General features: G+C 44.1%; 1 protein-coding gene across 2 annotated transcripts in view; it reads right to left on the bottom strand.

Annotated features, from left to right (window-relative positions):
• pde10a (phosphodiesterase 10A) overlaps nucleotides 1-10,551 on the bottom strand; it is an 87,907-nt gene extending 77,356 nt beyond the window's left edge. For both annotated transcript variants that reach the window (XM_029254097.1, XM_029254098.1), the window contains exon 1: nucleotides 10,346-10,551. In XM_029254097.1, the coding sequence (XP_029109930.1) occupies nucleotides 10,346-10,412 (67 nt within the window). In that variant the 5' untranslated portion in view covers nucleotides 10,413-10,551. The remainder of the gene's footprint in view (nucleotides 1-10,345) is intronic.
• Between the last annotated feature and the right edge of the window lie 2,894 nt (nucleotides 10,552-13,445).

Raw genomic sequence — 13,445 nt, 5'->3', positions numbered from 1 at the left:
AGATACTGAGTAATCAATAAATAATATTAGTTTCAAATACGGGTAAAAAAAGATTTCTGTACCACCATACATGCACACATGATGATGCACTGAAACCGACGGTCAGATTTGTAAACGAAATAAAAGACTCTAAAGGAGTCTTTGGGCTTCACCACTTTCCTCCTCGTCGGACACGTAGCTGTACAGCTGCAATTCCAGTTCTAATTAAAATCCTTCATTTTTTTACATAACGGCAATATAGCAGCTGCACATAGGTGTGTGTGCCATGCTGCAATATTTGTCATTTGTATTTACCGTTTGATTTTTTTTAATCACTCACTGCAGTTGCACTGAGAGGCTGCTATAAACACGAAACGCTTCCCAAGAGGCATTTGTCACTTCGTCACTGTCCCTCTCATCGCCTCCTTCAAAAGGAGTGCTCGCGCAATAGCGCGTGACGTCAGCGCGCGAGGGCCGCCTCGGCGGGGGGTCCATCTGCGCACGAGAGGCTGGCACTCGGCCATGGAGAGTTCACCCTGCGGCGTTTATAAATTACAAATTTATATCATGTAAATGTATATTATGAATATTACTTTATTATATAAATTTATATTATGTATATAATTATTATTACTTTATTTAAACAGTTATAAATGTGTTGTGGCGTCCGAGGCCTCGCTGTGAACAGGCACTACAGTTACAGTTATTTCGCGGACACTTCTCTATGAAAGTGACTGAACATGTGAATCACCCATTTATACAGCTGGGTAATTTTTACTGGAGCAGGGTAAGTACCTCGCTCAAGGGTACTACAGCACCACACAGGACTTGAAAGTGGGTCATTCTGGTGCGAAGGAGCAGATCTACCCGCTGCTCGGTCAAATCACCACGGAAGCGCTTTTATGGTTTTTAGGTATTTCCGCATAAATAACTCCTAATCAAGTTTGGACCCGGGTTCAGATCCAGCCCAGTCATTGTGGAGTTTGCATGTTCTCCCCGTGTTCATTTCCTCTGAGTGCTCTGGTTTCCTCCCACTGGCCAAAGACATGCATTTCACAAAATTGGTGAATAGAAATTGCCCTCATTATGTGAGTGTGTGAGTGTGTGTGAGACAGTGCACCACGACTGACCAGCATTCCTAGCATTGATGGACAACCACCATAGTCTTCACTAATTCCTAAAAGACAAATTTACCCTCGCGACAAATAACACAACAGATTTTACTTTGTTACTGAAATAAAAATGTCCGGATAAAGCCACGTGTGAAAAAGTATATCCCACGATTCGATAGCTTAGACAGCAGCCTCTAGCAGCTACAACTTGAAATAATCACTTTCTTTATGAGCACAGAAGTCTCCATTACCGCAGCATAGGAATTTAGGCCCTCCTTAAAAACTGGATTTTGGGGGGACAAGAATATCAGCAATAAAACTCGATGAATTTATATGAACATTTTTATTCTTTTCGTTCTTTCTGGAGAGAAAGGGGTTTTTCCTTACTATCCCTCCCATGAAAATCATACTCCTTCAGTCTTTTTTCTAATGGCGGAGTCACGAATGCTAACATTTACTGTGTTCACAACAGATAGTATGTCCCTTGACGCGGCTTCTGGACTTGCAATTCATCTGAGCGTCGTACGATCTCATCTTTGCGTGGATTTGCTCGTCTGCCCAGTCTTGGCTAGACTGGCGTTATTAGTAAATAATCTTTTACTGTGGAATCGTCATCTCCATATTGCTTACAAATGTTTTTATAAGCATTCCAAGGCTGATGAGCAGGAATGATGGGTTCTGTAAGGTCATCACTCATATAATACTTTTTGTCCTTAAGGGTCAAACGTCCTGCCTTTATAAACAGGTAGTAGTAGCACTTCCTTATGATCAACTAATTGTGTGCATTGATTCACCTTCTCAAATGATATGGAAGCCTTAAACGTGCATTTACTTAATCGCTAAATGCTTCAGAACGTTTACTTATTTTTGGACGGAAAAGTAGTGAGAACACGGAGAGGACTAGTTATGTCCTGACATGTAAAGCTATAGAACTGAAATACGATGTACTTTCTTTTCCCACCTCATTTACACTGGCAATTATTCATATATCAGACGCTTTTTTTCCAAAGCGACGTACATCTCACAACTTGTCTCATGTAATAATTTTTCAAAGATTTCAAAACATCACTATGAATTAATGCTGACAGAATGGTAAAACATAGTACATGACCAAAGTAAAGTACAGTTGCATATACAACAGTTACAATGTAACTGAGGAGGGACTGTTGTATTTACTACATTATTACAGTGTCATTACTGAGACAAAATTATATCTGATGTGACTTATTTTATCCATTTATACAGCCGGATATCCCAGCGTAACAAACAGGGTAAAGCATATTGTTTGAGGTTAATAAGCCCATGTCCTTTACTATGCTGTCTTTTCACTGCACTGCCCTACAATACTGTTTATTACCTGTTCTTTAAAACCCTGCACTGCACTAAGTAAAATCAGTGTTTAATGCTGGCAAAGTTCTTCTTTTGCACCCTTGTTTTCAAATAGTCCGTTTATTGTTAATTAAATTTAATGACATTTGTTTATATTTACTCTCAACGATCACATTTTAACAACTCGGATAATGCGCTCGCTGTGTTAGTAAGTCTGCGAGTCCCATTTGTGTGGGGCATCAGCCCTGTGAAGGCTATTCCACATGTGCTCTGACTGGATTACAGTAAGCTTCTGAAATAGATCTGGCTATTGTTTATCATATTTCAATTTAGTCAGATTGCCAGGCACTGTAGGTGCTTAGAAACCCTGTTGTTTTACCCAGATTACTCGCTGCTGTAAATCCAAGGGGATTCCTCAAGAACTCGATGAACTTTACAGCTGGACTACAAGAAATATCCACTTATGATGTTGACGCAAGTCATATAGTGGGTGTTTTTTTTTTTAAAAAAAACAGAAAAGTCCTTCTGTTTCAGGACAATAGGTTACTGCTTTCTTTAAATGTCTACATTACTTCACTTAGCAGACACTTTTCTGCAAAGCAGCTTCCCATGAACTCTATGTAGTGTTATGAGCCCACACACCTTATTCACCGCAGTGACTTACACTGCTAGATACACTACTTTACAAAGGGTCACTCATCCATACAGCAGTGGAACACACACACACTATGGGGGAACCTGAACAGTATGTCTTTGGAGTGTGGGAGGAAACCAGAGCACATGGAGGAAACCCATACAGACACAAGGAGAACATGCAAACTCCACACAAACTAAGTGGGGATCGAACCCATGTCCTCTCGCACCACCCAGGTGCTGTGAGACAGCAGTGCTACTCGCTGTGCTACCCTAAACCTGTGCTTTACAGAATGACTGCAGCATTAAATTTTATGGTAAAATGTTATTTTATAGGTGCGGTGGTGCAGTGGGTTGGACCGCAGTCCTGCTCTCCGGTGGGTCTGGGGTTCAAGTCCCGCTTGGGGTGCCTTGCGGCGGATTGGCGTCCCGTCCTGGGTGTGTCCCCTTCCCCCTCCGGCCTTACGCCCTGTGTTGCCGGGTAGGCTCCGGTTCCCCGTGAGGGGCAAGCGGTTCTGACAATGTGTGTGTGTGTGTGTGTGTGTGTGTGTGTGTGTGTGTGTGTGTGTGTGTGTGTTATTTTATAATACTTGCAGCATGTTTTACTACTTGTTTTTCCTGCTGCATTATGATGTAATACCTGTACTGTACATGAAAAATTGTCATCATGGAGATAGACTGGTAGATATGTGGTAGGGAGCAGTACACTGTTTTACTTCATACATTTTTGTGCAACATTGTAAGTGTTTATTTTATTAACCCACTTGTCATTTTGGTTCAAACCAATCATGGCATCCCACAATTAACACAAAGCTATAGACAGAAAGAAAACACCATATATAAGCTGGCCATTCATTGTGGTACAGTATGTGGTAAATCATCCGATGGAAAGGGTAAAACTGATATTGGTCTTTTCACTTGTAGTTCTTTACAGTTCTGTATAGCGGCGGCTTGCGGTCTCTTGCTGAAATGTTATTTATAGCACGCAGAACATCAAACTGACCCTTAATACTGTTTATGCTTTAAACCAAGAGTTTTTCTCTTTTTTTCCGAATGAGAAACCGCACACAAACATGAATTTCGATGATGGAACATTGCATTTTCAATCAGTTACATAATACGGGCATCTGGTTTTTTCAAGGATAATCATGAACTCGGCATTCAATCATAATATTGCTAAGATTTTAATTTCGTATAATAATCTGGATCGACTGTTTAGAGAAACAAAACAAAAAAAAAAAAACACTTGAGAAAACCGTGACTTATTGTCTCAAGACTAAACTGAATATCTTTGGTAAATAATAAATTTCTGCTGACTATAAAGAAATTAATGCAGAATATGTAAAAGTATATGACATCAATTACTAATACAGTATATGCAAGTATCTTTTCAAAAAGCAAGGGTTTCCACTGGCAGAGGTTTGGCAATTAAGCATTCAGCAATAGAAATCTTTAGAGTTAAGTGGGAGTGGGGTCATTTTTTAGCACAAGAATACTTTGTTATGTGCCGTCCCTCCTTTCAAATGACAATGATGCCCCACGCTACTGTATCGGCATAATGTCGTGATCTTCTACATGTGCAAAGAAATCACCGGGGGAAGTGGTCTTGATATCAGTGCCTCCCAAATACATCTAAGGATGTGACTGGGGGCCTGGGGTTGCAGAGCTCCTGCAGTACCTCTCTGGAACATTCTTCACGTGAATTACCTCACTCTCCATCCAAAGTGGCGTGGCAGCACAGCGGTTCGGCATGTGGCGCCCTTGTCTCGCGGTCCCTGAGCAGTGTGACACGACGCCATTATCATCCCTGCTTGGTCTGTGTGGAGTCTGCATCTTCTACCCGTTTTCCCGTAGGTTTCCTCCCATAGTCCAAAGATGTGTGTGTTTCAAGTCAGTTGGTGACTCTAACTTGCCCAGAGTGCTGAGGGGCAGCCTAGGGGTTCGAGCTGTTGCCTTTAGACATAACGGTTGTGGGTCTGAATTCCAGCTGTTGTACCACTGAGAAAGGTGTTTACCCTGATGTGCTCCAGTAAAATGTCTCAGCTGTATAAATGGGTAAATAAATGTAAGTTACTTTGGAGAATGCACACACACACACACACACACACACTGAAGCTGCTCATCCCAAGCAGGGTCGCAGTGAACTGGAGCCTAACCTGGCAACACAGGACGCAAGGCTGGAGGGGAAGGGGACACACCCAAGACAGGATGCCAATCTGTCACAAGGCACCCTAAACAGGACTCGAACCCCAGGCCCACCAGACAGCAGGACCCGGCCAAACCCGCTGCACCACCACGCCCCCCACTTTGGAGAACGGCGTTTGCTAAATTAACGTGTGTAGACGAGTGAGCGACTGACTATAGGTAGCGGTCCAGCATTGTAAACTACCTTTGATGAAAAAGGTGTCAGCTAAATACTACTGAATAATGTCCAGTAGATGCTACTTTCGAGAAAAGCATCTGTTAAATAAATAGATGTGAAGTTTGAGTTTGAATAAAGGCGGTAGTATCGGTGCCCAAACACTTAAAGGTTGTGATCCAATATATGGTCGGCTATTTTGGGAAACGTGCAGTAACAGTGCAGCATGGTGGTGCAGGAGACAGCACTGTTGCCTCACGGTTCCTGGTTCTGCCCAAACAGTCCAGGTTTCTGCCTTTGCCTGGGTTTTCTCCAACAGTCCAAAGACGCTGGTGTTTCAGTTGCGACTCTAAATTGCCTGCAGCGTGCGTGTGCGTGCGCGCCTGTGTGTGTATTTGTCTGGCTGTTCTGTGCAACCCTGTGATGGACTGACATCCCATCGAGGGCCTACCCTACTTAGCCTTGCATCCTCTGTTTCCAGGATTTGGCTGAGGACCACTGTGACCCTGACTTGAACAACAGTTAGTGAGTGTGTACAGTAACTGTACCGTACTGTATATGCTTTACATATTAAGCATCGCCAATGCAACCAACAATAGTGGTGTCAATGTGACAGATGTGGTAGATGAACATGGTTACAGAAATCTGAGGAGCTCTTCTAATAAGCAAGAACCTGGCCCTTCCAGGGTAATTTCTAAGCTCCAGCTCCTTCTCTTCTTTGCCATAACGTATCCCCATACGGTAATCTGTACATCTGGGAGCAATGGCGTGATCTTCTGAAAGCGCAGAAGGAAGGTCTTGAGTTAACCGGGAGAGGCATTGCCCCCGATCGGCAGGTCCGGTTTCTACTCACCGAGTGAAACAATGAGGCCTTTGTGAGCCTGATATGAATCTCAATACCTCTATTTCCATGCCTTTTCTCCATTCTGTATGAGCGTGAAAATCCGAGGGAATGAGACGGGAGCAGCAGCAGTGCGGAGGCCAGTTCATACCACCAATAATGACATCAGGACAATTTGCGCCATGTTTGTCCAACACACCCCAGTCCCGGGCCTGTGGGAAAGAGGCTTTCGCCTTGCAAATGGACGAGTAGGTGCCTAAAAGCAGGTATTAGTGATGCAAAAATTACTAAAGCCAAAAATAGGAATTTAATGTCTGTTGTTACAAAACCCCACCCCAAAACTCCAAGATGAGCAACTTTTAAATAAATAGATAAGTTGTACAAGCTCAAAACTGCTCAGTAAATGTCACTGTATCCATTTGGAAAACAAATCTCGATCATTTGTACTGGTGTCTCTTATGGTTCTAAGTATATGCAGGTACCAGGATGTTTTACCATGGAGTGTGATTGTACATAGGCCACACGGTAGCACAGCGGTACGGTGGCACAGCGAGTAGCGCTGCTGTCTCACAGCGCCTGGGTGGTGTGAGAAAACATGGGTTTGATCCCTGCTCAGTGTGTGTGGAATTTGCATATTCTCCCTGTCTCTGCGTGGGGTTCCTCTGAGTGCTCTGGTTTCCTCCCACACTCCAAAGACATGCTGTTCAGATTCCCCATAGTGAGTGAGTGTCACGGAGTGAGTATGTTTCACTGATGCATGGATGAGTAACCCCTTGTAAGTAGTGTATCTAGCAATGTAGTCACTGTGGTGAATAAGGTGTGTGGGCTGGTAACACTACGTAGAGTTCATTGGAAGTTGCTTTGGATGAAAGTGTCTGCTAAGTAAATAAATGTAAATTTACTGTATTCACATGAAATCTGATGATTTTGATCAAAGCTCTGCTTGGCATCTTTTACATCTGTGGCATCTAAAACAAAAAAGTCACATAATGTGTTCTTTTCCAGTTGCTAAGCTGACAGCAGTGTGACCTCCTCTATTGCAAAAATACTTTTACTATCTTTCAGCATAAGGTATGTAAGTTTTTAAACAAGCATCTTCAAACATTTAAATTTTGGAGCCAGTGATATTCCAATTATGATGCCACACGTGAGAAGCACAATTTCAGCCCTGTGTGCTTAAGAGACTCTAAATATTGACGTTTTATGTTGCTTTTTCACTGTATATACGTATTTTTCTTTGCACTAAAAAAACCCCACAAATCTATTCCACTTCTTTTACACTTGCTCTTTTCTATTTTATTTTTAACTACAATACATTTTTCATTTACCCCACCTTTTCACTTCAAGCCTCAAAAAATTCAGAGTTCCCACGCATGCCTTTTTCCAAAAATCATGAAAGCCTTCAATTTCATATAGTTCAAGACAACAGAAGCAAGTGTTGATGAGGCCATCAACACCCTCCCAGGATCAGATTAAACAAAAGAGACTCATATTTCACACAGAAACCCGTAGCAGATCAACGCTCATATGGTCTCTGTTCCCATGATTAAGGTAGAGCTCACAATCGAGAGCTACAGAGGACTGCAGCCTCCCGTCTGTACGACTCATTTTTATTATCTCGAGACTAGTTGCACTTCTATCTTAAATAGTACATAAAATATGGCACATAAATATACACACAGACAGCTCAGTTAAGAGAATCAAAGCTATGATAGTGTTACACTGAATAGTGGATACCTTGGATATCTTAATTTTATGCTGTTGAAGCCAATATGTTTCTGTGAGCATGACAACCCCGTAAGCATAAAGTATTTGGGTAAAATAAATTACACAGTGCCTTGATTGTTTTATAAGTATAAGCTTCTGTTTTAATGCTCACAATTCATATAACACAAGCAATTATGTTACTGCCAAAAGATGCAAAGTCCAGGAAAACTGGTTACGTCAAAGATCCAGCGCTACCAATACCATCACCATGGTAACGTTAAATCTTGAGCTTCAGATGAGCTTCGCCCTGCAGCATTGTCAATCATATCACTGGATTTGCAGTGATGTATTTATTTAGATGAGGGTTCCAATTGACCAAAATAGCTGGCTCTTAATATGCGTTTCATTCGTTCAGGTTCCTGTGCTTTCAAACACAAAGTAGCCTCCGGCAAATACTTCAGGATAAAACTCCACCGTGACAACAAAGCATTTCAAGTTTCCAAAACAGACGCTCCCCCCATTGAACTTATTTTTGTTTGCTCTTTTTCAAGACAGAACACACCACGCGGCCTTGAAAAACCTGCCGTGGACTAATATAAGACAACACAGGATCTTACAACTATGATGGATTATGATGCCATTTCTTAAAACGCTGTCTTAAACCACAGTTTGCCTAGTACCGCCTGCATTAGTTAACTAGACTGGCATGTTTTGTCAAAAAAATATGCTTTGCGTAACAAAAAAGTCAAATATTTGGAAATTAGCTGCGTGTATTAGGTTAAGGGTCAAATACCGAAGTAAATCACTTGTTGTTGCCGTTCTTTTTACATATATGAAATTACAAATATTTTTCGGATATCTGGCAGATGTGTGGATACACAAAAGTGTCGTATAGCAGATTACGAAGGCAAGCTGGCTCTCCAGCAGCAGAGAGAAAGGCCAGGCTGAGCCATTCGGGGAGGAGGGGAGGGCATCATGCCGTGAAGCCCCTGCGGTGGCAGATGCCTCTCTCTGTTGGACAGGAAGTGCCCGGTTTTCCTCTAACAAAAGCCAAGGGAAACTCTCAGCCGGACTGCAGCCAAGTGCACGGAGCAGACATCTGCTGCAGAGTAACACGTGTGTGTAAACAACAGCACGGGGGTCCAGTCACCAGTTCAGTGCCTTTTGTGGGCACCCTGCAGTCCTGACCGCGCAAGACCGAAGACAAGAGTGTGGGCAATACTTCTCAGAACATACATTTGGTACATGCATGTGCGTGTATGTAAGCAAAGACGGATATGAACAGTCGATGAGTGTAAGGGAGAGGGTTCGTCAATCGGTCTTTAGGAACACGTTCACCATTCGATGACATAAATTCAGTCAATGGTTGGATTTTATTTTAATTCCTTATAGCAAAGAATATATATATTGCGTATACACAAATCATAACTGACCCTCACCTTACGTAAAGGTTCATTTAAAATTTGATCGGACGAACACCAGGGAATTAAACACACAACTCGTCACATTTATCTCTTATAAATTCTCTTTAATTTTCACAAAGCACACATACGTCAGCTTCTGAGATTGTACCGGGATTCCATGAAAACCTCTCTCGAAGGGGATTTGAACGGCGTGTCTCAGAACCATATTCCCTGGTCTCTAAGGGCAAATGAAATCCTTCACATTCAAGTGACATCATGGTTATTTCTGATCTTTAGTTTCACAGTTGTATCGCGGCCTAAAATCCAAGAGTGTTGTAAATGAGTTTGCCTTAGGGGTATAAACGCACACTAAAGCTGCAAACCCCCAGCAGAGACTGTGGTGTGGCTTCTCCTTTCTTCTTTCCTTCCAGCCCATACATCAGTGCCATAGTCACGCAGCAGATGTGTGTGTGTGTGTGTGTGTGCGCTGCTCGTGCGTGGGGAAAATATGTCCGTTTTCTCATTTATGTCCCTGTGGGAAAGCACACGGGGGGCCACACAATGAATGGACAGAGAGAAGAAGGGTCTCTCACGTGTCAAACATTTCTGCTGGAATGACGTAATAAATGACGTCTTTGCATCCTATTTTGTGAAAGGAAAAAAAAAAAAAAACTATGTATCTTAAACTTCGTGCAGGGGGGTGATAGCCTCCCTTTCAGAATTATCTTTGAAAACACAAATGAGCCGTTAAGTTAAGGTACCGCTTTTTTGCGTGAATGAAAATGAAAACTTTTGAACAAGACTATTGTATTGCACTCATGATTGATCTGCGTGAACAAGCCTGGCTTGCAAACCCCAAATAACTTCACAAACCGTGCACGCATGATTAAACATTTCCGCTCATATTTTTCGTGACTTGGGTGCGAAGTGGTGTGACTGCGATGCCCGTCTCTTTACGTGTCCATGACATGTTCTTTCTTACCTTGGCCGCTGTCTTCGGCGCGCGCGGCGCCTCCTTCGTCCTCGGGACTTTTTCGTTTCTTCGACATTTGATGCTCCTTCTCAGTTTTACGTCTATTGCCGCGGCGGGAGGGGGTGGGGGTTGGGGGGGCTGCGAGGAGGCGCCGTGAAACGAGACACTTTCAGCTCGCGCGGCGAGCGCACGCGACGGACGGAGGCTCGCGGAGAAATCCCATCAAGACGCGATGCCACCGGCGCCGAGCGCAGCGCTGCGCTCCATCTCCTCCGCTGCGCTGCGCCGCGCCGCGCGCAGTTTCCCAAAGCGCTGCGAGATCACAAAGTTGGCAGGTGTGCGCGTGCGAGCGCGAGCGCGGACCTTTAAACGAACCAGGACGGTTTGGGGGGGGGGGGGAGCAGAAAATGCAACAAAGCAAGTGCTGTTCTAATATCTGCCCTTATTAAGGACGAGAATACTCTCTCGTGTGTGTTTTTTTTCCCCCCGAACAAATGAGAAACAGTGTTGCGGCAGTGATTTGGGGATCACGTGTGCCCGGGATTATACTGGAAAGTGTGCGGCATCACGGGCGACGCGCTCCTACACCGTGGCGTGAGCCGCGAGGGTGCGTGCGGCGCGCGAGTCCCGCGTGTCATTTCGGCCGCGGAGCGCAACGTTTCCACTGACCGCCGCCGGGAACTGGGCGGGAGTCCGGGGTTCGAGCGCTCGAAGTGGAGCAGATCATCATGTTGCGCGCAGACAGTGGTCAGTGAGGTGGACGTGACGGCGATGCCCACGCCACCCCCCCGGACTTTGGGTGAACCTGAGCTCTGACAAGTGCTGCCCCCCACTCGATGCCCCGGCGTAGAGCTGGCTGGCACAGCCAGGGCTTCGGTCTTCACAAGTGACAGCGGAGCTCCTTCTCATCACCACCAGATCGCCTCGGAACACAAGTTCGGGAGAAGCGTCGAGTGGAGACACATCATGACATGATGATGTTTTGGAAGAAGATGTGTGAAGCGAGCGAAACTGACATCCCTGAGGCTGACCGCTCCCTGCCACGACTATAAACAGATCATGAAGAGCAATATCTGTGACTCTAGACTAGAGTCCAACAGCAGTACCTTGACGTTCATACTGGAGCCGTCCGCCCGGCCGCGTGTCGAAGGTGCTCCGCTTGTCTCCGCACGCGTCTTCATGAAACTTCTTGATCTGGTTGCCAGGGAGACGGAGCTCAACCGAACAGGCATGGTTCGGCGTCGGACCGAGACTCGCTCAGTTCCGGGCTTCTCTGGAGTAGTTTTTCGAACGCGGTGCAGGCAGTGTGAATCATGTCTCTCTGGTGACATCGTCTTCTTGTAACTTAGGAGTTTGCTGTTAATGGTGGTGGGGGGGGGGGTGGTATCCACAGCAGCACGCGTGCAGCTCTCGCGTCCAGGAGGAGGCAATGACGTCAACGGCTCCCTTTGTAAGCGGCGCCAAGGCTGCGATCGAGATTGACTCAAAAGATAACTCCACGCAACCCACGCAATCAGCCCGAACCTACAGCCTGCACGACTCAGTTTAACCACAGACGCACTTTGCCGCATATACCTTCTCATATAATCTCTCACGACTTGTGTAAAATGACTACTTTACCCAAGGAAAAATACTGCACTATATTTCTATTTAGAGGATTTAAGAATATTATTATGAAAAAAAGCAAAGAAATCCGCCGGACTTTTTGCAACATATCTTGTTTCACGTGTGAATCAACACCAGGGAATTTTAAGGAACTGATCACAATTCACATTCTGTGTTCCCGAACAAGATCTCTGCTTGTCCGATGCTTGTATGGAGATATGAACAATAGAAGTTCCGTAATTTCGCACATCCTATTATTTCATTTGCCCGTGTATGTTTCTGCAGACAGGTAAATCCCAAAACATTAATCAAAACAATGATTATGGGCCATTTTGTATCTTTCTTAATCACTTTGTTTTTCACTATATAAAGTATTTTTAAGCAGGAGGTGAACACCTGTTGAGCCACACATGGACTGCTTTTGACTGGAAGCTGGATGTCCAGTCTTAAACATCTTGGGTTCTTCAAGCAATGACACCATTGATGAACCTGCAGTAGATTGTGTATGGATCCATACACCACATTTCCATCAACCAGCCCACAGTAAATTACGTATCAATCAACTGTTCTATTAGTCAGTCTGCTGTAGATGCGGCAAACAAGGGGTCACATTTTCACCAGTCAACCTTGAGTAGAGTATGCAAGAATCCACAGGTCACACATCAATCATTGACATTACATTTATGCGTTCAGCATGTTTTTCTCCAAAGAAACATACAATTATTAACTAGCATTTAGCTGACACCTTTGCCCAGGGCAATTTACAGTCCTAGATATAGTAAACTCTCTACAACTATTTAGCAATCTGACAGCAGAGCAATGCAACGCATGCAGTCAGTCACACATTTAGAGCAATTTTTGATTTCCCAGTTCACCTGAAATGTATTCCTCGGTACTGCCGTGAGAAGAAACCAAAGAGGAAAAAACCAGTGCAAACACAAGGAGAACATGCAATATCCACTCAAAGCCTGATTTGAACCCACAGCTGAACCTAAAGTGCAGGAATTCTACGCATGTTCATTTGTGTGTGTTAAACATTAATTCATCCATTATCACAAATTGCTTGTCCAGTGCAGTCTCACAGTGGTCTAGAGCCTAATCCAGAGCTATAGACAGGGTACACCATGAATGGTACACATCAGTGCATCACAGACCATATCTCACACACACACACACACACACACATTCACACACACATAAGAACAATTTACAGTCTCCAATTCACACAAAACACAAACTGCAGGAGGAAACAGGAGCACCCGGAAGAAACCCATGTGAACACAAGCAGAACTTGCAAACTTCACGCTTAATTTTAAAGCAGGTCTGAAGTTATAGTTGAGGAGCTATGGAGACACCGGTTTTCTCTGCTGTGCCACTGCACCATAAACCAACCTGCAGTCGATTATAGACGGATCCACAGGTCACACTTCATTCAGTCTGGTGGATCTGAACAAATTACCAGAGGAGCTTTTTCTCCAAGAGCCCAGTTCCCTGACCATAACAG

This window comes from Scleropages formosus, chromosome 8, assembly GCF_900964775.1.
Source record: "Scleropages formosus chromosome 8, fSclFor1.1, whole genome shotgun sequence".
NCBI lineage: Eukaryota > Metazoa > Chordata > Actinopteri > Osteoglossiformes > Osteoglossidae > Scleropages > Scleropages formosus.
This window is presented reverse-complemented; position numbering and strand designations above follow the sequence as displayed.